General features: G+C 34.3%; 1 protein-coding gene across 4 annotated transcripts in view; it reads left to right on the plus strand.

Moving 5' to 3' along the window:
- The window catches only part of Sntg1 (syntrophin gamma 1), an 828,698-nt gene that overhangs the window by 732,452 nt on the left and 68,430 nt on the right, over positions 1-27,816 (plus strand). For all 4 annotated transcript variants that reach the window (XM_058574019.1, XM_058574018.1, XM_046428541.2 and 1 more), the window contains one exon: positions 26,837-26,989. In XM_058574019.1, coding sequence (XP_058430002.1) covers positions 26,837-26,989 — 153 coding nt within the window. The remainder of the gene's footprint in view (positions 1-26,836; positions 26,990-27,816) is intronic.

The following is a 27,816-nucleotide window of genomic DNA, read 5'->3' on the forward strand; positions in this document are numbered from 1 at the left end:
ATAGTATGAATTATCCCTGGTATTATTATATTACTCTCTTTCTTTATGTCCATAGATGTTTGCTTTATGTATTCACAAGCTCCAATATTTGGTGCATTTATAATTGTTAAGTCCACTTGATGAATTAAAAACTTTAATTAATGTATACTTAAATAGTGAACTTCTTTGTCTCATGTGATAACTTCACACGTGGAGTATATTTTGTCGTATATAAATATAGCCACTTCTGCTCTCTTTTGGATACTATTTGCAAGGAATATATCCTTCTACTTTCTTCACTTTGTATTTATGTGTTCTTTTACAGGTTATGTCTATCTTTTACAGAAATATGTAATCATGTTTTTTTCTTAATCCATTCAGCCAATCATATCTTCTTCCATTATAAGATTTATTTGCATTTATGATTATTTTGATAGGTAATAATTTACTAGTTTACCCTTTCTTTGCCTCTCCTTTTTTCCTCTCTCGTGCGCCATGGTGATAATTTCCTTTATCTCTAAGCATGATTCCCCTTTATCATTTGTGTATCTGCTATTTTTGGCTTTGTGGTTACCATGAAGCTTATAAAAAACATCTGTCAGTTATAATCTACCACTTGAAGTTGAAAACAACAGCTTATTGCTTATAAAAACTCTGAACTCTTACACCATACACACAGTTTTTATTTTTATATTGTGAATTTGGTAATAACTAAGTGAAGTCTTGGTTATTTTCAACTCTTCCTTTTAATCTTTAAACTAGAATATGTATGATTTAAACATCACAGTTACAGTATTGGATTGTTCTGTATTTGACAGTCTATTTATGTCTATCAGTAAGTTTTATATTTTCATATACATTAATAATAGTAATTATCATCCTTTCATTTTTACTTGAAGAAATCCTATAAGCATTTGTTGTAAGGCAGTGATGATTTCCTTCAGCTTTTGCTTGTTTGTGAAAGATTTTATTTCTCCTTCATTTTTGAAGAATTACCTTGCTTGCTACAGCTATCATTTTTGGCAAGTAGTTTTTTTTTTCTTTTTTTTTCTTTCTAGCTCTTTAAATATATTATTCCATTGTCTGGTGGCCTAGGGGACCCCCTTATAAATGACTTGACACAACTTTCTTTCTTTCTTTCTTTCTTTCTTTCTTTCTTTCTTTCTTTCTTTCCTTCCTTCCTTCCTTCTTTCTTTTCTTTCTTTTTTTTTTAAACAACCTTTCTTTGTTTCTGAACTCCGCTTGGTCAAAATGTGTCTCAGAGGGGGTCTCAGTTGGGGAACCTTTGAGCTTCATGTATCCAATGATGTTGTAATTTTTTTGCAATTATTTTATTAAGAGAGCTTTTTTTCCTTTCTTCTGACCCTTCTTCTAGCACTACCAGAATAAAATATCTCTCCACTTGGTGGTGTTCCCTGTGTCCTGTACATTGTCTTCATTCTTTTTAATTCTTTTTACTTTTTTTGATTGAGACATTTCAAATGACTCTATCTTAGAGTTTACAGATTCTTTCTTCTGCTTGATTTATTCCAACATTGAAACTCTAAATTGTATCTTTATTTCGTTAATTGAATTCTTCACGATTTCTAATTCTTTTTTGTATCTCTCTCTTTGTTTTTAATTCAGAGCATGAATTCTTTTCTTGATTTCAATGAATGTTGTATTTTCTCATATCTCACTGAGTTGCTTCATATTTATTATTTTATATTTCTTTTCAAATAATTCATAAAATTTCCATTTCTTTGGGGTCAGTTACTGGAGAATAACTGTGCTCCTCCAGTGGAATCATGTTTCCTCACCTTTTCATGTTTTTTGTGTCACTCAATTGATATTCATGTATCTGATTCCAAATTTTACAAAGCGGCTCTTTGTTTGCAAAGATTTTCACCTACATATCTTCACCTGATGCCTGATGGTGGTGGGGCAGCATGTGGTACCCCGATTTCCACATGGATGTAGTGCTGTGGTCTCTGTGAGCTTCTTCATTTGATCATTATTGGTTATGACCATGGGTACTTCTGTCTTCTAGGCTACAGGAATTGATGGCAGTGATAGTGGCTGCATAAGTAACTAGGGTGAGGGCTCTGGTACTCCTTCTATCCTTGTATTCAACGTGGTAGGGAATACTGTGTGGGGGTTCAGTGTGACATGACTCACAGGCATTCAAAACAACATTGGGATCCAGGACTCCGGTGTTTGGAACAGGTGTGAAAATAAATTGTTGAGCTCAGAGACTTTTAAAACTATCACAGCACCTGTGGCTGGGGTACCTATTCTTTGTCCACAGCACAAACGAATGTAGTTCTCCTACTAAGAGAGTCTGTTGCTATGAGGCACACCCAGCAACTCAGATATATACTCAGAATCTGGTACCAACTGTGGTTCTGACCCTGGGGTTCAGGACATAATCCTGACACAGCATGGAGAGAAAGGGACCCCCTGGAGGCTCAGTTCCAGGGAACAGGCTACCTACTGATGTAATTCAGGACCCAGAACCAATAAGACATGGGGTTTCATGCAGTGGTGACTTTGGAACTTGAGATGATGGGATACAAGGGTCCACTATGCTCTGTGAGGTCAGGTAGGCAATTCTAGGAATAGTACCACTGCAGCTTAGGAAGCAGTGATGGCCTTCTCCAGAGAGAATCAGCAGATTGGACTGTGGGTGCCTAGCCCAGTTCCAGGTGGACTAGTGCCATGACTTTGTGACCTGGAGGATGTGGTGGCTCAACTCAGCCAAGCCTGTGATTCCCAGGAAAACAAGCCTCCCTGTATCTGTTTAGCTCTAGAAGGTGGAGCCACATGGGTCAAAAAACCCTTCGGATATCTAAGGATGGAGCTCTGTGTACTGGGAGGTGAAAGAGTCTTTCTGTGCCAGAGGCTTAGCACCACTAGAAGTTGGGGTGCTCCCTTGACAGTGATGTCACTGGGATCAGAGAGCAACAGGTCCATTGTACCTGAGGCTTAAGGTCCCTGAGCGAGGGGTGAGGCACTGCATGTGCTCTGGAGCACTCCTGCTCCCCTGTGCCGGAGGTCTGAGGTAACCTGGAGGCTGGTGCTCCCTCCTTGTGGTGCAGGAGATGTGAGTGCTCTGGTTGACTAAAGTTCTTTGTTCCCAGGTAGAAAGGCATCACTTTTGCTTGACCTTAAGAAGAGGGAGATCAGTCATTGCAAGGAAGGATGATCTGCTTTGTGGTAGTCTGGCCCTAGAGCATAAGGCAGAGCCGCAGGTCTGCTTGCTACTGGGTGCATATCGTGCAGTGTGGCCTCTGCAAGGGTTACCTACCCCCAAAGCAGAAACCACTCCAGTACTGGCTCTGATTCCAAGATGGCCCAGCACAGCAGCAGCATAGGCTCAGTTAGAAGGAGACATTTCAGCTTCTTCTCTAACAGTAGCTCAGCCTGTGAACTCTGGGGAGCTCCGTCACCTACATTCAAAGCCTATCAGAACTCTCTTATTGAAGACTTTTATATCTTCAGAGATGAAAGAGGTTGTCTTCATCCTCTTGTTTACCTGTTTTGTCAGGGAAAAGACCTTCTTGATCTCAAGTTGACCACAAGAAAAGCGCTGAGGTAGAAAGAGCAAGGAATTTCATTTCTTCACGTAGATGGTCATCCTTTGCCTATGTGCTTTACAGGATTCCAACTGCTTCTTTTTTTGCTCTCCTGTCTTGATTCTGGTTGAAATACAGGTGTTTATTCATTGTTTGGGGTTTTGTTGGAGTGGGTATAGAAAAACAAAACAGGAGCTTCTGGTTGGCCATCTTGCTGTAGACTAGAAGTTCCACAGATGCTTCATAAAATCATTCCGTATCATCATTCTTATTTCTGTAACCAAGAAGAATTGAGTCACCTCTGTTTTCTGCTAGATGTTTATCCACCTCCTAAATAGTCATTAATATAGGAAATCCTGGAACATCTACATGTAACCAAATGTATCAGAACTCTCTAAAGTCAGAGTAGCAAAGATAAAATTACCTCAAAAATGTTTCTAAATATTTTCCTCACAAAGAACCTTAGATTAAACCCGAAGTTGTCTATAGTGCAAGATCTAATGAAAAATATGATTCATTCCTTAATCAATACTTTGCCTGGTTTAAGTTCTATATTGGGACTAATTGTTGAAGAATGACCTGAAATACTTGAGGTCCTGTTAACAAAAGAAGGCAAGGTGTAATGGCACATGAAAGGGAGGTCCGACCCAAACCTAGTTTTGTGAAATGCTTAACGAAATCTTCTACTGAGTTGAGTTCTCAATATATATTTTTAGCAAAAGAATTAATAGGAAGAAAGAGAAAGGGTAGGGAGGAAAGGAAGGGAGAGGCAGAGGAAAGGAAAAAGTTGGACTCCAGGAATTAATCACTTCAACAAATGTTTGTTGCATACTCCCTACCCATGCACTAATTACTTTTTTCACAGGAACAATCTAGAATTCATTTCTGTATTCATTTTTAGGCTTAAATTATTTTCCAACTTTTCTCAAAGTAGCTAAATTTTTTTGTAATACCATGTTAAAATATCCTATTTAAACTTAATATATTTTACTTTAATATTTTAAATAACTAAAATTTTAAAAGAGGTATTAAAATGATATGTGAAACTCTAACATCTACAAGCACAAAATATTTTGTTTTTCCTTTAAATTTTTTTTTGAAAAAAAATAGAATTATGCAGTTTGTGATCTACGTTTTAATGTAAGTAGCCGCTTTGAATATTTTCTATGAATTCTGTCAGTTAAACTTCAAAAAACCCCAATAATTTTCATAGATTTTTTTTTTTCCTAACCCATCATTTATCTGCATTAATTTATTTAATCTTTTAATTTGGCATTAAGTTTCTTTCCCCATTTGTTCTTGCTCTCAGGTATATCACAACAATTATCATGTTTTATTTAACAGAAAATTGTCAACTTTTATAATATATAAGGTAGCTTAAGCACTTGTTTTAAGTCTGGAAAAAAATGGCAGACATTGGCACTTTTTACACTTTTTTCATTCTATTAGAGTAGCAGCATGTTAAGTAAATAAATACACAAGTGTTTGGATACTAGGTGTCCCCCGAAAAGCTCATGAGTTAATGCAGGAATGTTCAGAAACAAAATGATTAGAGTATGAGAAACCTAACATGGCCAGTGGATTAACCTATTTGATGAATTAATAATTTGAATGGGTTATTTGGTGGTAATTGGAGGCAGATGAGGCATGGCTGGAGAAAGTAGGTCACTGGGATCATGTCATGGGGGATTATTTCATTTCTGCCTTCTCATGCTCTCTGCTTCCCTATCGCCATGAGCTGAACAGCTTTCCTCCACCATACTTTTCACCATGAAGTTCTGCCTCATGTTGGGCCAAGAGCAAAGAGGCACTCAACCATGGACTGTGATATATAAAAGTATGAGCGCCAAACAATTTTTTCCTCCTCTAAGTTATTCTTATCAGTTATTTTGGGCATGGCAATGAAAAGTTGACTAACACACAAAGAAAAATAATAACTAGCTAAGAATTGATATTCTCTTAAAGATTTTTATGAAAATTATGTCATTTTATTCGATCTGAATTCTGAATTTTTAATCCTGGGTAGAAAAATATTTTAATACATTGAAGATATTAAAGTTATGTATCCAAATTGCCTTCTACAAAAGCAGTAGCAGCTTAGACAGTCATCACCCGTTTCTGAGTATGCCTATGTATTCACACTCCAACCAAGTTAAAATCAAAGCCTACTTCTTGTTTTGATTTTCTACATAAGATTTGTCATGAGCCTACATGCTAGCTATATTTTCATTGCTCTGACCAAAATACCTGACAAGAACAACTTAGAAGAGAAACGTCGGTATTTTTGTTTTGTTTTGTTTTGTTTGGGTTCACGGTTTCAGATATCTTAGTTCATGGTTAACAACCATTGCTCCAAGTCTAAGATGAGGCAGAAGATCATGAAATAAAAGTATGTAGGAGCACAGCTACTTAGTCCATGGCAATTGGGAAGGAGAGAGAGAGAGAGAGAGAGAGAGAGAGAGAGAGAGAGAGAGAGAGAGAGAGAGAGAGAATATGGAGCCAGGTACAAGATATAGTCCCCAAGAGTACAACCCTAGTGACCTACCTCTACCAGCCATGCTCACCTATCTCTAATTATCACCTAGTAGTTTATTCAAATTATTAATCCTTGGAATGTATTAATCCATTAATGAGGTTACAGATCCCAAAATCCAATATTTTCACCTCTGAACATTGCTTCACTGTCTAACACATGCTGGTAGGAGGGATATCAAAATACAAATCATTAAGGCCTATTAATTGCTTTGAGAAAGTCTTTACATGGGTAATTGAAGACTGGAGATAAATTTCCTCAGACACCAAATAAAATATAGATCTAATCTTCATTGTTTTATATAAGAAATTCTCCCACCATGAATGAGCACAACTCTGGTGTTCTATATTTTACGGTACTACATTGAACATTGCAAAATAGTATTCTGAGGATTCATCTGCTCAAAGGGAAACTTCATCTCGTGTTTGAGCAGAGAAGTGGACATTACAATCAGTAATAACTGGATTATTTTCCTAAACCATCAGATCACATTCTGGAGTCTCCTTCTGTGTCAAGAACACTGTTGGAGAATAATTGTATTGAAAAAAAGGACAGAATCAAATAGTTGGGGTTGGTGATCAATACTGAAGGGTCATCTTCTATAATCCCACCATCTACTCCCATGAGGTCCTGTGTTAAAGAAATGGCATAAATTGTAGATGTCTGCACCCAAAAACATATCTCTCAGATGAAGAAAATTTAAAGGTAAATTTAAATTTCTGGAACACTGAACATGAACATCTGTTCTGGGACCACTAATCAGGGAAATCTTGCATCTTCAGATGTATTGATAATGAAGCTACAACAAATAAAACCTAAATGAAGCTTACAAGTATGTAAGCTTGTAGTGTCCCAAGTGTGTCCCAAGCGCTTTTTATATTAATTAGCTTAATGTTCACAACATCACTATTAGTTAATTATTATTATTCTCATTTTGCAGATATGAAAACTGAGAAAAAATAAAAGTAAATAAATAACTCAAGAACTCAGAGCTAGTAAATATCAGATGTAAAGATGTAAATTTTAGAGTATGTCTCAATATTCCTTGTTATTACATACGGTTGGAAACTGCCTCTTTCTCTGTCCACATAAACACTGATAAGTAATTCTGTGACAAAATAAACAAATCTAGGATAAAAAATATAGGAGTAATGGTTTTTAATCCTGTTAATAAAATAGGAACCATGAATTCACCCTATACAAATAAATAAGTGGAAAACATGATAAGGTGAAGGGTACTTGTACAGTTTCAAAGTACCTCCTCACAAATTACCTATTACAAAAGGAGAAGGTAAGTTTCAGGGGACAAGGGGGATAGTACCACTGGAATATACAGACAAATATGACCATTTATTAATGTGACAAATACAAATCATGCTTTTCTGGTAGCTTGATAGTAGAATATTACCAATAGAAGAATAGCAGATTTGTGACAATTCTACTAAAATTGTGTCAACAGAATCTAACCAGGAGGAAACGATCAATCTAATGCAAGAAAAGGGAATCTAATGTCATCTAACAAAATTAGATATGATTTGACCAAATCAAGGGTAGTCACAAGGAAATGCCTGACAAACCCAGATAAGTCACATTCTGCAAAACATCCTTTTGTCTTTAATGGGGTCAACCTCATATAGGCAGGGAAAGTTTAAGGCACTGTCTTTCTTGAAGGTAACTAAAGAGAGATTCCACATGCAGCAGATTATTCTGAAGTAGTGGGTTATGGATGAAGGACAAAGATAAGATGGAAATGTACAAAGTCAAATTGCTTGTTTTATGGTTGTATGGTAGTTATGTGGGTGGATGTCCTAATGTTCTCATTTGTGGAAAAGGCATGCTGAAGTAAGGAAGTGGAGGTTTACCACCTCCACTCCACATATCTGTCATATTGATAATTATTAAATCATTCAGGGAATGAGTCTTCTAATTCACATGTGAATGTTCTGTAGGTCAAAATGCAGTTTAAAAGCATTGCATTCCAGGAGTTGCTAAATAAAGAGAACTGCAAAACAGATGTAAGAAAAAATAAACCTTTGAGGAATAGAGTCAATATGGTAATCATGATAGAAATGCCTTTTAAAAGGAAACCAAGATAGTAATGAATATTCCAGGACAATGTTGATTAAAATCTTGCTCAAATTTAGAATAGCCAAAAAGAAATGCTATGAACGACGAATGCAAATGGCTGGGGGCATAGCTCAGTGGTAGAGCACCTGCCTAGCAGATTCAAGATCCTGGGTTCCACCACCAGCATCTCACACACACAGTGGAATAAGTAAAAAGATAAACAAGAAAAAAAAAAAAAAAACCTTTGTTTCTATAATTAAAATATAATGCAACAATCACATTTTAAAACCATACATATCATAAGGTTTATTCATGATCATATTTTTATATCAAATATATTTTCTCATATCTTTTATTAATTGTTCTACTTGATGAATGCTAAACATAATATTATTCATTTTACTACCACTGTTGGCATTCTGAACAGAAAAGACACACTACAAAATTAGGGAGTATTTTTATAATCCATATATGATAGTAGTGATATATACCACATAGTCATAAATACCATTATAACTAAAAAGAGATGTAAAAGATAATATGTGCTATCAAAGTATATTGTGTTATTGGACATGTGCTAAAGGTTAATCACAGACAGAAATGCTTTCATAACATTTTAATTTATATGAATTATCTACAGTGAAATTTTCTGTAGATGACTATTAGCAGAAAGATTACAACTTGATTCTGAAGTTAGTCCTTTAGAAAAAAAGGTAACTCTTCAAAGAGAACATGTTAGTCAAAAAGATGCTTCTACATTTTCTGCATATTTTTGTATCAGATGGCACTTTTTAAATTATGTGACTTCTTAAGTTTTTTGATTGCTTTTCATTATATCATCACTTAAAATGATGGTGGTTTCTAGTCTTCAAATTTACACTTTGAAATTAAACTGCCATAAAATATTTAATGTCTTCATAAAATCCAAGTTTCTCAAAAATATTTATTTTTTCCTCTGATAAAGAAATTTTATTTCCCTGGTGATTTTCAAGAGGTTATTTAGGCTGTAACATGACATTGTAGTGTTGTTGCTCTGGGTGGAAAGAGGGTTTCAGTCACTCTGAGTTCAGTTGAAGACCAGAAAGAAAACATCCCAGGACATTTCTGCTGTCCATAATACCAGTTCTAGTAACTTTAAATCCAGCCTCCTGTCTTAGTAAAATGAAGTAACCATCATTGATAAAAACATGGTTTTGTTTTTTAATTTTTATAACATTTTCTTCCATTTATTAATATTTTAACATATATTCTCTTGTGACAATGAGTTCCATAAATTTACCATCTGTTATATAGAGAACTTCTATTTTTCAAAGACAACTTTCAAGCCCCAGGGTATTAATTAATTAAATCTCATTTTTCAAATTGGTTTCTTTGGCCTATTTGTGCTCTGGAAAGCTCAAAGGAATCATAGATGAATACTCCTCTCCTGCTTTAATTTCCCTTCCAACTGGAGACTTATGATCTTTTTAGGATGTCCTTCTCTAGTGACATTTCATTTTCTTTCACACATCATTATTTTTTCTTTACATTGCATTTTTATGTCAGGTGTGAAAAAAAACATGAATATTTTATTATATATGGTTTCTGTAACTTTTCTAATAATTCCCAAAAGATTAGTTTGGCCTTTATTTTTTTAAAATTTATATCTTTATAATATTTTTATGAAGTTTCTAAAGCAACTGAAGGTTCATGTGTAAGCCAAATGTGTCTATCTCAGCAATGGGATGTGGTAATGCAAGGATACTGTCTTTAAGCATTCTTAAGATGTGAATATGCAGAAGATATCTAATAATGCTTTTCAATATTTGGGGTAAAAGTCACACATATGCAAAATAAACCAAAATCCTATCTGATTTTCCCAAAATGTAATTAATGATCTATTCTTTCCCCCATCTAAGTGGCTGTCAGTGGCAATCTCTTCATAAAAAAAATTACAAAACTCCCATGTTGCAAGAATCTGTTCCCCTTCAGTCTACAGCAGGACCCAAATACTATTTGTTTATGAGATAGGGTCTCCTTGTGTTTTTTCTATGCATGGCCCTGATTGCCAGAATTATTTGAACATTTTTTTTTTTATATTTATTGGCCATTTATATTTCTTCTTTTGAAAAATTTCTGTTTTGCCCATTTATTGAACAGGTTTTTTTATTGATAAGGTTTTTTTTGTTGTTGTTGTTTGTTTGTTTCAGTAGAAAGTAAAAGGCTTTATTGAAGGATAGCAGAACAGACTCCTTCCCACTCCCCAGGAAGAACCGGATTAGAAAGATAGAATGTCCTGTTATTTGTTTTTGATATATTGTATCTCTATTTTCATTTGTTTCCAAAGATTTCTTAATTTATTTTCTCATTTCTTCTGTGAACCATTCATCATTTAAAATAATATTTTTCAATCTCCATGTGTTTATTTGGTTTCTATATATATATTTTTTTCCTTTTGACTTCTGGTTTTAGTCCATTGTGATCCTATACACTTTATAATCATTTATTTTTGCATTTGATAAGACTTAATTTTAAGTATTATGACTTACAATATGGTCTGTTTGGGGAAATATTCCATGAATTGCTGAGAAGAAAGTGAATTCAGCTTTTTGGAGTGAAATATTGTACAGATGTCCCTTAGGTCCATTTGATTTATAGTATTATTTAGATCAGAAATATCTTTTGTTATTTTGTGTCTGGATGACCTATTGGTGAAAGGGGTGTATTAAAGTCATGCAATATTTTCACATTGGGGTCTCTCTGGTACTTAGTGTCAAGAAGTTTGTTTTTTTTTTTTTTTTTATGTAATTCAGTGCACCAACATCTGGGGCATAAATATTTACTATTGTTATATCTTCTTAGTGGCCTTCATTGTATATTTTGATTCATTTTTCTGGAAATCTTCTTAGTAACATATGAGAATTGCTACTCCTACTTGTTTCTAAACTCCATTTACATGGAATATTTTACATCCTTTTACTTCAGCCTATGGGTATCTGCCTATGAGATGACTCTTTTGCAAAAATTATAGTGTTGCATGCTGTTTTTAATTTATTTTTTTATTTTAAATTATTTTTTATTTATATATAACACAGAATGCATTACAATTCTTATTGCATATATAGAGCACAATTTTTCATATCTCTGGTTGTATACATAGTATACTCACACCAATTCATATCTTCATACATGTACTTTGGATAATAATGAGAATCACATTCAAACATCATTAATTATCCCATGGCTCCTCCCTTCTCCTCCCACCCCTCTGCCCTATCTAGAGTTTGTCTATTCCTCCCATGCTCCCCCTTTCTATTCCGCTATGAATCAGCCTACTTATATCAGAGAAAACACTCAGCATTTGGTTTTTGGGGATTGGCTAATTTCACTTAGCATTATCTTCTCTAACTCCATCAATTTACCTGCAAATGCCATGATTTTATTCTCCTTTATTGCTGAGTAATATTCCATTGTGTATATATGCCACATTTTTTTTATCCTTTCATCTATTGAAGGGCATCTAAGTTGGTTCCACAGTTTAGCTATTGTGAATTGTGCCGCTACTATAAATATTGATGTGGCTGTGTCCCTGCATGTTTTAATTTGTTCTGTCAATTTATGTCTTTTAAGTTTAGAAGTTGAGTCCAAATACATTTTATGTAGTTACAGATAGATGTTTGAAACTTCCTGACACTTAATTTGTCTCCTATATTTACTTTAGTCTTGATTTTCATTTATTTAGTTGCTCTACTAGAGTGTTTTATCTATCTGAAAGCTTTGGGGTTTGTTATTGAAATCTTCTGTGTGTAATGTATCTTTAAATATTTCTTTTTGTTTGTTTTTATATAGTACTGGCTTAGTGATGAATTCTAGTTTATTCTTGTCATATGAAGTTTTTATCCCTTCATCCATTCTAAAAGATAGCTTTGCTGGATATGGCAATCTTGTCAGACAAATTTTATGAGATAACTTGGACTATCTCATTCCAAGTATTCATTGATACAGATGTCAGAAATGAGCCTTATTTCTTTCTTTCCAAATGTGGTATGGCTTTTTTTTCTTTGCACTTTTTAATATTCTTTCATTATTTTCTGTGTTAGGTATTTTTGCTATGATGTGTCTTGGAGAGATTTCTCTTTGATATTGTCTATTTTGAATTATATGTGAAACCTATATGTGGATTTTTAATGTCATTTCTAATGTTAGGGAACTTTTGTGTTATTATCTCACTGAAGAGATTCTTCATGCCTGAAGCCATTATCTTTATGTTTTCTTCTATCCAAGTGACTCTCAAGTCTGATTTCTTGATGATGTCCCAACGCTCCTGTACTCTCTGATCATGGTCTTTTACTTTGTCTCCTTTACAGCATAATGAATATTCAAGTTCATGTTCCTCATCTTCAAGGTCCAAATCTGTCTTCAAGGACCAAAATTCTATTTACTCTGCAATCTAATTTGTTGATAATACTGTAAAGTGAATTTTTAATTTTATTCATTGTGTTTATCATTGTAGTTACGATTTCTTTTCAGTATCTCTATTTTTTTTTATTGAAATGGTCTTTCATCTCTTGAATTTTCTCTCTTATTTTGTTCTTTAGATCTTCCTTTAGTTAACTGAACATTTTAACAATCTGTTTTTATAGTCTTTCTCTGGGATTTCCTCCAATCCTGTCTGTGGGTTCCTTTGTTAGGGGATTATGAAATTTGGCGGAAGATTTGTTTGCCTGTTTTTGTATGTTTTCAGAAGTCTTGGACTTGAACATCTGTTAAAATGGAGTCCTCTTCTTCTTTTATATGTGTGTGCTTTGGTGTATAATTCTTTTGTGTGTGTGTGACTTCTTTCTGATTCTGCTTTATGATAGATGTCCAGCAGTGGAAGTTGACATCCTCATCTACTGTTTCTACTTAGGGCCTTGTTGTTGGGTTAGGGTTTTTTTCTCCTCTAATCTATGTGTTGAAGTATTGCTGAGGCTCAATCAGGTTCTTTTGTGTGTGGAGTGAGTTTTGCTGTTATTTGACTGATTTTTTGATTATTGTTCAGAAGTAGGCTCTGTACCCTATAAACTTGCATCTCCCAATTAATTCACAGCTCTTCTGAGAAGAAAGGCAGGAAAGTAATATCAATACTGTTAGAAATCAATGTAAAGCCTTAACATAAATATCCAGTGTCTGCTTTGAAATCTATTACACTACTTACCACCTGAAGAGCATGGTAGGGTCAGCCTCATTATCAGTACTAAGAATAAACAATCATGAAGTAGATCAAATATTAAATAGCAGGTGTCAACTATGTTTTCCCCTGTATTAATAATCACTACATAAATGGGGTAGGAATTACAAAACCACATATTTCTATCAGAGAGTAAATTATAGTTACTTAAGTGAGAAGAAAATAACATAGGAAGGCAAGAGAAAGTTTGAAATATTTTTAAAAAATCAACAAAGAAGGTGAAGCAGGAGAAAGAAAGTAATGACAGCTATAAAGTAGGAATACAAATAAAATTTAAAAATAAAGGAAGAGGAAACAAAAAAGTGGGCTATTAGTGTGAGAAGAAAGTGATAAAGGAATAAAAAAATAAAAAATACAAACAAATAAAATAAAACAAAAAAACCCTCACAAAATATTATCCCATTAAAGTAAAAAACAGGCTAAATAATAAACAGATGAAGTAAAAAGCAATTAAAATGAAAGAAAAAATATATGAATATATATCTATATATGAGAATATACAGATATATACTCTTAAATCTATTCATGTAGCAAAATAACACACACACACATGCACACACACACAAACACATACACACAATCAAGTTGAATGGAAAAATTTAAAAACATAAAAAATAAAAGACCTAAAATATTTAAATTTAAAAAAGGACAGAGGAATAGGAAAAAATTCTTAATGAGAAATAAATGGTTTGTTTTCTCTCAGGTAGTCAAGACTTTTGGGGAAAATGGATGTTCATTGCTAATTCTATAGTGCCATTTTTTTTTTTAGAGCACAATTTTCATATACACAAATATAGTCACACCATTCGTGTCCTCATACATGTGCTTAAGGTAATGATGTCCATCTCATTTCACCATCTTTATTACCCCCATACCCCCACCCTACCCCTCCCACCTCTTTGCTCTATTGAGAAGTTTATTCAGTCCTCCCATGCTCTACCTCCATTGCCATTATGAATCAGCCTCCTTATATCAGAGAAAACATTCAGTATTTGGTTTTCTGGAATAGGCTAACTTCACTTAGCATTATATTCTCCAACTCCATCCATTTACCTACAAATGCCATCCTTTTATTCTCTTTTAATGCTGAATAGTATTCCATTATGTATATATACCACATTTTTAAAATACATTCATCTACTGAAGGGCATCTAGTTTGGTTCCACAGTTTAGCTATTGTGAATTGTGCTGCTATAAACATCGATGTGGCTGTGTTCCTGTAGCGTGTTTTTTTTTTTACGTCCTTTGGATATAGACCCAGGAGTGGAATGGCTGGGTCAAGTGGTGGTTCCATTAAGCTCTGTAACACTTGGGCCAATGGCTAAGGGATGTCTTCTTTGTGTTTCTCAACAAGTTCCCAGATGTTGTGTCCTGGAGCCAAAATTGGTTGAAGTAACTCTCTGCTTCCCATTTCACCGTATGGTATTCAACAGACTGGGGAGTACAGACAAATCATGTACTCCCAGAGTGGGGCTGTAGCTGAGTTCTAAATTGGAAGTTCAACAACTGTGATTTAGTCTTGGCCATTCTTTCAATCTCTGTGGGAGGGTACTTGAAATTAGATCCACAGCCCCTGTTGCTAGGCAGATGCCAATCTCCGCTGAGTGTCTGGGTCTCAGGAACATCTTCAAAAATCTACTCTTAAGGTAGGGGGTCTACACCTCTGCAGGACTCTCATATTCCACTGCCAATGAGGTGAATTAGCTAGAATTGGACTGAAGTGAAGATATGCCTGTTTGACCAGTTACTGGGATCTTCCCAGATTCTCATATGAGTCACCAGTCAAAAAGGGGACTCTCTCTAAGCTTCCCTAGCCTGTATCACCCAAGGTATAAGTCCTCTATGCATCTGTTTCTATCATGCTGTTCCAGGCACATTCTAAAACACACAATAGGTGACTGACTACTGGGTCAGGCTAGAAACTTCCTTCATGAGCTTTGGGTATCCTGACACTGCTTGCTACCTCAGGATGGCCATTTGAAAGTGGTTCCTGCTGGGACTCTCTGCAGTTGGCTGAACGATTGTGATCCTTTTTCACTCAACAACTTCCCCACTGTCTCTGGGTCTATTCCACAGGTTTCCCTAAGTCAATTTTATTAGGTGCACTTTTTTCTTTCTCTTCACATGCTTCCTCTCCCCTCTGCCGTGGGCTGGTAGTATTATTACCACTGCCACCAGCCAAGTTGATGAGTCTCTAATGTATTGATTTTCATTTTCTGCTCAAAGTTTCTAACTACGTCTCCATGGTTATTTGACTTTCCAATGTTGAATTGCAATTGAATTCACTGAGTCACCCACTTTGCTGAGAAGCCAGCAGTCTTTCTACCCCTTGAATCTTAAGTTGAGGAGCAACTGTATTGTGCACCTTTGCTCTGATCCACTATCTTCTCCTTTTGTTGGAATAGCTTGCCGTTTTTTCCTGTTATTTTCTTTATAATGATATTGACATATATATATTTCTTATATGAGTTCTGCTATGTAGATCAAATATTTTATACTTATTGATACTTAGATTTTGTGTATTGTAAAGAATTAAATGAACAGTTCTATTACTCACGATACTTCTTTACAAAAGAAGAAAAAGTGAAAGTTTGAGAAGTGATAGTGATCAGTAGCCGCAAACTAACTGCTATGGACAGAGAATACGAGATCCTGACTTGATGGACCATGGTGCTCAGTCCTTACCAGATTATACTCATAAAATGTAATTTTACAGGACTATGAGGTTTACATTAATTAATTATGTGAATTATTAGCAGGTTAATTATGCTGTTTAAAGTTGGTTTTGGGAAAAAAAGTTATTTACTATTTTTAAAAACATTTATCTTTTACTTGTAGGTGGACACCTAATTCAATGGTTAAATTTAGTAAATGATGGGCTGGGGTTGTGGCTCAGAGGTAGAGTGCTTGCCTTGCATGTGTGAGGCACTGGGTTGGATCCTCAGCACCACATAAAAATAAAATAATAATTATTTTATTATATGTAAATTATTATATATTTTATTAAATATATTTATTATTTATATATAAATATGTAATATATATATTTATTATATATAAATTATATATATTATAATAAAAAAATAATTATTTTATTTTTATGTGGTGCTGAGGATCCAACCCAGTGCCTCACACATGCAAGGCAAGCACTCTACCTCTGAGCCACAACTCCAGCCCATCATTTACTAAATTTAACCATTGAATTAGGTTTCATTGTTTATTTTCCTTCTTGTAGGCTTGGTAAATTAAAGATTATTAGAAAAAGGTAGAAAAGGGTCTTTGATCAACCTCTGAAAGATCTAAAATATTTTCAGTTGATATGTTCCTAAATAATAAAGCTAGGGAAATTTGAATTTTACCTTTAAAATTATTTCCATCCGTAGTTGGCTCTTATCAAAATCAATTTTGTTTGTGACTTTTTAAAAAAAGAACCATGATTGACAAAACTATAGCATTCTAATCTGCTGTGGTCAAGTATGTGTGTGTGTGTGTGTGTGTGTGTGTGAGAGAGAGAGAGAGAGAGAGAGAGTGAATTAAGGGTAATGAAGTTACTGGTTCTACTGTAAGCTAACTTTGAAACATTTTTTATCAAAACATGGAATAATATTAAACATTGCTTCATTATTACTGGAAACCCATTAAGTTCTTTTTGCTCTGAATAACAGACCATGGACTGTGTATAAGCCAAAACTCTTAGAAATTTATTTACTTATGGTTATTATTTTATTATATAAATAATTTTTTTGAATTTTAATTTCCATAAGTACATTCATATTTCAGCCATTCATTATGTACTCATTATTATTTCATTTTTATATGTCTGATCAACACAGACTGCTAGATTATTTAGTTGAGAGAAAGAGCAGTGCCATGTTAATAGTATGCAACAACATTAAGTTGTCTGGGCTTGAAGTTGACCTTAATAATTACCAACAATATTTCATTGCTATATTATTTAATTATATTTATTTCAGGATCCTCATTTTTAAATCAAGAATTATAATAACAGCTGCAGTGTGGGACTAGCATTGTTAATAAGTATGCTTAAATGGAGAACTTAGTAAGTGTTGAATACATGTTAGTAATTTCAAACTGTAAATTACTCTTGAGATGAAGGTTTCCCTTGAAGTGGTATCAATCATGTGCAACAAAGGCATATCTTTAGTTTTACCCAATGTAGTCACCACAAGCAGAGGGGAACTCCGGAGATATCGCTTGAGTCTTATGTTGCATGGAGTGAAGAGTAGACAGATACAGGAATATAACCCTGGTCTCTTCAGTCCCCCTGTTCTACTCCTACTCTCAACTGTAACTCTTTTGAGGATTGTAATGACCCCATCCTTTGCAGTTCCTAAAATTTCTGATCCATCTGCTTAACCTGCATACCAGTAGGGCATTGTAAGTGGAAGTGAATTCCACTTTAAAGAACTGCTTCAGATAACAATTCAAAGAGAATAAATCACATAGAACTTGCTAATACCTAAAACTTTTAGGGTTTTTAAATTTTTTTTCATTCGACTATGAATAAGACAAAGAAATATCATTTTTAGATTCTTTTCACCTGGAGAAGCAATAAGCTTGTACACACAGGAATATGAAAGAGACAAGTGCTACAAACTAGGGCATAGTTGTCATCACTCTGTCAACCACTTCTGCCAAAGCCCTTCCAAGCCACCCTCTCTCTTTGTCTTTCTTTTTTTATCAGCCCCAATTTGAACCCTAGTCATTAAGTGCAGCTTGCTAGGGCGCTGGTGACAAGAAAGCACTGGGCTGCAGAACAGAAGTGAGAACAAAGGTTCTACCAGAGTCAGGCAAGGTCACCGAGTCAGCTCAGCTGACACATGATCGTAAAACACAGCAGACCTGGGTGGACAGATTTCTGTCTATTCACACTCCATCAGAATGCCCCTCAGGATGCAAGTTTACGCATTAGAGAGCAATAACCTGCAAACAGAATTTAAGTAAAGTTTAAAGCCTAATTAACTTTATTTTGTTTGATTTGTCTCTTGATATATATATATATATATATATATATATATATATATATATACACACACACACACAAAATATTGGAGAAATCCTTTTTTTTTCCAAATAAATAAAAGTCATAACCATCTCAACAAAAGATAAATTGACATAGTGAATATATGTTGAAAACTTTAGAGCTAATATAATAAATATTTCATCAATTACAGACTTTAAGAGTCTATCAATTTGAGTGCAGAAATAAAAACAAAACGTATTTTGGCAAAAGGATACCATATATTCTGTATTTACATAAAATCCATTAGAAAGGTATATGTTTATATTTTATTTATGTTAAAAAATAAACTAATACAATGTTCATGTTAACACATAGTTTTTAAGATGTCAGGAATGGAAAAAAATTACACACAAAAGGAGATGAAGGAGTATTTTACTTCAGTAGAAATTATCGTTCTAAATTATTTTATGCTCAGTTTTTCACATAGTCTCTACTTTTCCTACAACATTATACAAATTAAAACATATTTCATTAGTGGATGTGCATATATTAGCAATTTATATAGTTTTAGGTTAGTCATTGCAGTCTGTTCTTATACTTATCATATAACCTGACTTTTTTTAACAAAACAAAACAAAAAAAAAACATTTTTTAAAACCAAAAAAAACTGATGTTATTTTGGGCTTGTAAAAGAAAATTTATTTTTGAAATAAGCTTTGATATTTTTATGTTTTTGCAGAAAAATGACAGGGGAGGACCAAACTTCCTGAGAATTATCCTCATAGTACTTTGTGGAAACTTTCTCTTTTGGTATTTCCAACCCATTTCCAATTTTACTTCACTAAATGCCACTTATCTGCCGATGATTCTGAGTTTATTTAGAACTCAACCGTGCATTCCAAACAAATGCATTTATTGCCTCCTGAATGTCGTAAGTAGATGTCTAATAAAAATGTCAAACTCAATTATGTGCTCCTATGCCCTCACCATTCACCTCAACTAACACCCATTCCAACTTTCCAGTTGCTCCTGTCTCACACCTTGTAGTCACCCCTGACATTTCTTTTTAATATGCTCCTTATCTGGCAGATCAGCAGAATACATCCCACATCACTGCTGGGACACTTTCCAGCTTGTGTCTAATTCTTTCTTACCCTATCTCCTGTCTTAACTCTTACCTCTTACTAGCTGCCAATTTCACTCAAAAGTGAGACCCAAATGTTTGGGGACACTGTATGAGAGGTCTACCACTTCATGCCTCTCAGCCTTCCTCTGTCTGCTCTTGTCTCTTGCCACCTGCACAAAAATTCACCCCAGTTCCGCTATCATGTTTAATTACATCCAGCCTTGGGTTTGTTGGACTTCTTGCCTCTTTCCCCAAATGTCTTAATCTCTTTTTTTAAAAATATTTATTTTTAGTTATAGGTGGATGCCATATCTTTATTTTATTTTTATGTGGTGCTGAGGATCGAACCCCGGTGCCTCAGGCATGGTAGGCGAGCACTCTACCTTGGAGCCACAACCCCAGCCTGACTCATGCTCTTTTTCTTCGTGGCTCTCCCCACACGTTGCATCTTTTCATGCTGTATAAATAGTAGTGCCTCCCAAGGTGAGCACTCTTCTAAAGCTCTTAACTGGCTTTGTCACTGACATAGTATAGTTAAGCATTTTGTTTTGTTTCATGGTTTGTCTTGTTCTGCTCAAACCAAAGCTCCACAAGTCACAGATGTCATTGGTTTTGCTAAGTGGTATGTCTATACTCTAGAACAGCGCCTGGTACACAGCAGGCATGCCATACATATTTTATTGAATATCAACAACATTCAGTACTATAGATTTTGTGATAGACCAAGAATAATATAAATTCTGAGATAATAACGACTATCTGGAATCTTAAGCTCTGCTTGAAAGTGTTTTCACAATTATTTATAATTGTTTAAGTGAAAATGAGGGTGAATAAAGATGGATCTCATGAATCTAGGATAAAAATTGTGTTCTTTAATCCTGAGTCTTCTTTTAGAAGGGAATTCTGAAGTCAGGCCAAAGATTGTATCATCTATATTAATGAGTACTAATTGAATAGCTTAGCCCCTACACCTCCCTTCATCTGACAAAGTGTGGTATTCATTGAACACATTTTATGAGCGGTTTTATGGCTGGATACTATTTCCCACAATGATTAGCACTTTTTACATCTCCCCAGGCAAGGCATTAATACAGTGTTCTAAGGTATACAGAGAGCAGTGCAATTTTAGAAGGGACAGTATTCCCTTTATGTTTAATGTTGGTCAGACCCATATAAGTCCATTCTGCTAGTTTATGTTTTAGAATACTTGGGAGACTCAAACTAAGTTGGACAGGCTGCAGTGACGATAGCAAGATAATTAAATAGCTTAGACAGCACCTATGAGGAAAGGTACAATAATATACTTCATTTATTTTATAAGAGAAAGCTGAAAGGTAACTTGATAATTTTCTCAAGAATATAAAAGGACATCATTTTAATAAGTTACCATTAAAATTACATCTGAAGAAAGAGTAAGAACAAAATAATATCAACTGCTATATGAGAGACACAGTTTTCAAAACAGAATACTAGATCATTGAAGAACACACTCCATATATCAAGTATTAAAGGGTAAGAATTAGAATTCCATTCTTTGGAGACACTTAAATGTGGCATTGTTTGGAATATTTCTTCAAGACAGAACCAGATGACCAGCACCATTCCTGCTGTTTGTGACACTCCAGTGGCCACATTTGGAACAATAAGTGGGATTGCCTCCAGCCATGACTCTGAAATACCATGTATTTCTTAGGATATTTTGATTTATAGAATTTTTTTTACTATATACGGTAATGTCAAGAGTGCTTTTTTCATAAAAATGATGAAAAAAAGAATACTAATTAGGTAATAAAACTACCTGAGATAGATTTGATCAACACTTGTTCATTCCTAAAGATCTAATTCTAAATAAATTGAAAAGATTTGGTTTTGTTAGAATGATTGTTCTTCTCACATTACCATGTAGTATGATTATGACTAGACAGCACCTATGAGGAAAGGTACAATAATATACTTCATTTATTTTATAAGAAAAAGCTGAAAGGTAACTTGGTAATCTAATGATTACCATATAGCTGCAAAATAATAAAAATCTGAATTTATAGCTAGAAAATCCTAGAAAATTCTTCTAGGTCTATTTCTATTTTTCAATAAAATAAGGCACAATTTTGGTTTGGCTTAAATAATTTTGCACTCATGAATCAGTGATTTTCTGACTCACTACAAGTTCACATAAAAGAGCAATAACAAGCTTAACATTCATAAACATATTGGTAAGGTGATAGGTTATACAAAGAAATTTACATTTAACATAATAATACAAATATATTTATCCTTGCCCTGAATGGGATACCATTCCTTTTTCGTGTGTATTCTTACTTTCATAGATGCCATTAATCTGAAGGAAATGAAATAAAATTAGATATTATTAGAGCATGATAAGTGGACCTGGAAAAATATAAAACTGGGTACTGACTTACTGGCACACACTGGGTTAACAATTGTAGTGTGAAGAGTGGAAGAAAATACATACCCAGAAACTCCACCGTCATGATAATGCACTGATTTTTGTCAGGTTTTTGTAACTTTTACATTATATGTTTTAAGTAAAGCAAATTTATGGTTGGTTATATGTATTAACTCAATAATTATTTAAAACTCATTGCTTACTTAATTACTTATAGTAAGAAATATACTTTAAGTACCCCCATTGATTGCAGAATAACTTGGGAAAATATGTATTATGAGCCAACATTTATAATGCATTGCTTCTTTTTAGTATTGCTTCATGGATCTGTGAAATGTACTACATGGCTAATGATCCTCTGCAGAAAGAATTTATGGAATTTAGAACAAATTTCATAAAACAGAGAATACTGTGATATAGAAAGGCAAATGATAAAAATTTACCAATAATGCTCAAGATATGTTTAGTTCTTAGTATAACTTAGTATAACTGCCATTATTAAATTATACTTTCCAACAGGTAAAGAAAGTATTCCCAAGTGATTGTTTATACTGGGAGGAAAATCACATTCTGACTCATATGGGTCTGACCAATATTGAACATAAAGGGAATACTGTCCCTTCTAAAATTGCACTGCTCTCTATATATGTATACCAAGAGCCAGTCAAAGGAGAGTAGGATGACATATTAATTTTATTGAATATCTATTCTGATATCAGAATTACCTGACATTGAGAATTACTATTTATCCAAAATTAAGCTAAAATTATATGTAATATCTTATTTAATCATCTTTATCAGACCAGTTAATCATTTTCATTTTAACAGATGAGTGAAGTAAATGAGAGATATGGTAATCAATTTGCCCAGGATTACCTACTAAAAATTGGGAGAGATAAGATTTGAATCCAGACACTTTAAGATAGCACCTGGGTTATGATCACCTTATTATCATATACAATTGTATGAGCAAGAGAAAGAGGGGGAGAGAGAAGAATATATATATATATATATATATATATATATATATATATATACAAAATGCATATATACACACATACACAAGTATAGATACACTTTCATTAATACTGTTAGAGATAAACATGCATAAACATTCATTATACTATGAACATTTCTAGCCAATACCCATCTTTAATTGTGAATGTTATTATTTTAATTGTTCTCTTAATAGTATCGATTGCTTATATTAACTTGATAAAAACTGTAGCTACTTGAAGACAAGGAATGTCAACACAACTCTTGGAAATGGCACAGATAACAAAGGAGGAAATTCCAATGGTTGGGAATCCAGGGTTTTAGTTGACCACTTTGAAAGTAAGCCTTTGTAAAGTTTGGGCTACAGTCGCTGTTCACTGAACTTCTGAAAAAGAATTCCAAATCTGTGGCCCCTTCCTTCAGTTTCTGCCTTCTCCCATCCACCTACTCCCAACACGCCCCCCCCCCTTTCTGTCTCAAGCAGCTGGTTCTGTGCTTCTTAACTGAAATGTTCCAGTGGCTTTTCTAGCCATGCATCCCTGTGAACTTCTCAGCAGCAGCAGCAGAGCATCAGTTAGGCTTGTAACTGCTCTTGCATTAGTCTTAAAGTCCTTAAGGATGCTACACTCTCTTCCTAGGATAAAACATTCCCCTTTCCTGCTTTCTCTAAAAAATTATTTATTGCTCCCTATTGCTTTAACTCTATAGCAAGCTCATAAGGTGTTTTCTCCTTCACTATATGAGGGCCTAGTACTCTGATGCCCATACTGCTTATAGAGTGAGTCAGTGAATGGGAAATGCCTTACAAACAACAGAAACAAATGACAAGCAAGTATTCTAAGATGTTGAAATTTTATTTGCAGAGTTTATTAGAAAACCCTTTGTCTGTGAGAGCTTCAGTATATGAATAATATATAGAAGATGCTACATCAAGTTTGAAATAAGTTATGAGAATAGAAATAAGCCAAGAGAATAGAAAAATTATACATGAAGGTCATTTTGAGACTTTATTGCAATGTGTGGTTTATGAGAATGAAGAGATAGCAAAATTCTCTGGCTAGTAATGACATTGATTAACATTTTATATTACAAGGGAAATTAAAGCCAATTAAACCCATACAATTGGCAAAGTTTCTGAAAATTCTGCAATGTTTAGTTATAATTTTGTGCCAATGTTATTAATTTAAAAAGTTAGTGTAAATGTTAAATTATCTGTAGTATAGATAGAGCATATACTAAAATTTTGATGTAATTGCTTGTCGTTACAGTTATGTTCAACTGCAAAATTTATAACTGGACCCATCTCCTCATTCTTCACCCAAGTTTCAACTCTTAATATCTCTCCCACTTTTTGTGTGAGCTTAGTCAAACTTTCTGGAATGCATCATTAACTCACTCTTTTTTTTATTAAATTATTTGCTTATCCTAATTTGTTATACATGATGGCAGAATGCAATTCATTTCATATTACACATACAGAGTACAATTTTTCAAGTCACTGATTGTACACAAAGTATGTTCACACCATTTGTATCTTCATACATGTACTAGGGTAATGATGTCTAACTCATTCCACCATCATCCCTACCCCCTTGCCTCCTCCTTTCCCCTCCCTCACCTTTGCCCTATCTAAACTTCCTCCATTCCTCCCATGCTCTCCACCCAATTAATCGCCATTATTCGTCAGCATCCTATTATCAAAGAAAACATTTAGCCTTTGGTTTTTTTGAGATTGGCTTGCTTCACTTAGCATTATATTCTCGAACTTCATCCATTTACCTGGAAATGCCATGATTTTATTCTCTTTTAATGCTGAGTAATATTCCATTGTGTATAGAGACTAAAGTTTCCCTATCCATTCATCTACTGAAGGGCATCTAGGTTGGTTCCATAATTAGCTATTGTGAATTTTGCTGCTTGATATGTCTGTGTCCCTAGAGTATGCTGTTTTTAAAGCCTTTGGATATAAACCAAGAAGTGGGATAACTGGGTCAAATGGTGGTTCCTTTCCAAGTTTTCCAAGGAATCTCTATATTGCTTTCCAGATTGGCTGCACCAATTTGCAGTCTCACCAGCAATGCATGAGTGTGCCCTTTCCCCCACATCTTCAGCAACACTTATTGTTGTTTGTATTCTTGATAGCTGCAGTGAGATGAAATCATAGAGTTGTTTTGATTAGCATTTTTCTAATTGCTAGAGATGTTGAACTATTTTTCATATGTTTGTTGACTGACTGTATATCCTCTTCTGAGAAGTGTCTGTTCGGATCCTTGGCCCATTTATTGATTGGGTATTTGTGTTTTTGGTATTAAGTTTTTTAGTGCTTTATATATCCTAGAGGTTAGTGCTCTATCTGATGTGCTTGTCTTGCTGCAGGCCTCTACCATTTTTTTTCCTCTCTCTCTGGAAAGAAGAGTCTTGCTTTCCATTTTTCATATTAATTTCCTACTCATTTTTAGCCACTATCATTTTTAGCCTCTTTTTTTTTGGTACCAGAGATTTAACCCAGGGGTACTTAACTACTGAGCCACATTCTCAACCCTTTTTATTTTTTATTTTAAGACAGGATCTCACTAAACTGCTTAGATCCTCTCTAAGTTGCTGAGGCTGGCTTTGAACCTGTGATCTTCCCGCCTCAGTCTCCTATGCCATCTTAAGCACAATTTAAAATTTACTTCATAAAGAACAATTCTCTGGCTTCCTAATATATACTGATTAATATCATATTCTTATTTTTATAAAAACACATAATAATTGTACTAGCATGTTTATTGTTTTTGTTTTTTATTTAATATCACCAACACACTCCCTAGACATAAGATCCAAATTTAAAAGTACTTTACAATCTGTTTATTTCTGGACTGTACTCAAGGAACATTAATTTTTTTTTTTTTTCTTCATTTAGACAACATAGGAACATCATAAATACAAAAAGAGCACATTTTCTTTTTTAGTTTTTGAGCATCTACTGGCAGCAAGTGTCAGAGCTAAATTCTGCAACACTGGAAGTAACTAACTGCCTTTTATTATCTCTTTTCCAGCAATTACAAGAATACAAGTGAGATGAAAAGAAAATAGTTATTATTTTTAAATCACTGTCAAAGCAGAGACTTTTTAACATTTTCTGTGTTTTATGATGATACATTTACTTGCACATTTCCATCTAAGGAAATGATTAAAGACACCAATGATTAACCTTTTGGCAATTTTCAGTACACCGCCTATGTATTTCAAAAGCTATAATCTGAAAAATTACATTAGGTTACTCTATTTCATAAATTCTTAGTGGAGTTTTTTCCACATTTTAACATCTCTGAAAATTGGAATACACTTTTTTGAAAACTCTGGTAAGACCAAGAAATTGCCGATTTCAGAATCCTTTTGACTCAATGAAATATAGTTACACAAGTGAGGAAAAATGTGTTTTTTTTAAAGAAAAATTCAATGTAATTGCTATAGACAAATTAGAATCATTTTCTCTTTCATCTCTCATGGAGAATATTTTCATAATTGCTTAAAATTTTCCAAAATCAACTCAGTGAAAACCTAACATGTTTATAAAGCTTTTTAAAAAATCTGTATTTTACAAACATAAGCATTTTTTAATTCCAATGTCTTGACAGCTTTGTTTGAAAGAAACGGGATTGTACATCACCCTTTCCTATAGTCATAAACTTGAGTTTTATGTTTTAAATGGCTTGGTAGTTATGTTACAGTAAGAGTTGAAGGAAGAAAGCCCAACTTCTATTTTATGGATATGCATCAGTGTGGATAGAGAGGAATAATGGATTTGGTGCGAACTTTAAGCCTGGAGTTTTGGTAACTTCAGCCATTTTTAATGAAGATTTAGTGACAGCAGAGTGTTATCTTTTTGATGGTGGCGTCGGCACCTTGCGTTCAAGGCTGATTGATGCAAAGTCTGGTCATGTTAGCAATATGAATTGATGTATGCCAGCTGGTGTAACTCCAGGTTTTCATCAGGACAGTGACCTGCTGGACCGGCGGAAACATTGCTTCACTGTGCAGTCTGAGTCTGGGGAAGACCTCTACTTCTCCGTGGAGTTAGAGTGTGACCTTGCCCAGTGGGAAAGAGCCTTCCAAACGGCCACCTTTCTAGAAGTAGAACGGATACAGGTGAGAGTCTGGAAGGTAGCACCTGCGATAACCAGGGTTGCACAACCACAACCCTAGTGTTCTCATATAATCTCACGGCAGTATAAAATGACAGTCTAGTGAGTACTGACCTCCCTCTCAAATACATTCAATATTTCACCATTATTTTTAAATGAATGATAAAGCACCTCTGAATAATATTTTAGTTGTCCCACAACTTTAACTTTCTACACTATTTCCTATAAATCCTCAAAAATACATTTCTAATGTATTTGGACACTGTTCTACTTTGAATCTTTATAGAGAAAATGCTCTAATTTTAGTTCATTGTTTCCAAGGTCACATCCCATTCTCCAAACCTGACCACCTAATTTGTAGCTTGTTGTCTTCCTTCACATTTGGTGCCGTTCTAGAAAGCCTTGCCTTTTATGCCCTTGAAAACCATACATAGCATTTAAAACTTTTATTCAAAGTTCCTGTCACCCAGGAACATTTTTCTGACTTCTGATGTGTTCTGCTCACTGACTATCATGATTCCTTCCACAAATCCTGTACAAACCCTTTTTTCTTCCCACTTTTGAAAACATTATCACTTTCTTAAGTCTTGGATTGGAGTGACACAGGGCCATTCCCCACACTAAGCTGTAAGTGGCTTGAGAGTATTTTATTCACCTAGCCCCTGAAGTCCAATGCATTTTGCTCACATCAATTAACCAATAGATATTTACTGAAATTTCATTCTTCAAGGTATAGTCATATCTACATCAAACTTCAGAGGGCCTTCAGCCTCAATTCATGAGATCCTGAAATGGGACAGTTTCCCAGACCTCTAACAGATCTGTAGCAAA

The sequence above is a fragment of the Marmota monax genome, unplaced genomic scaffold, assembly GCF_021218885.2.
Source record: "Marmota monax isolate L192 unplaced genomic scaffold, Marmota_monax_Labrador192_F-V1.1 WCK01_AAM20220418_F8-fsc00044, whole genome shotgun sequence".
Classification (NCBI taxonomy): Eukaryota; Metazoa; Chordata; class Mammalia; order Rodentia; family Sciuridae; genus Marmota; species Marmota monax.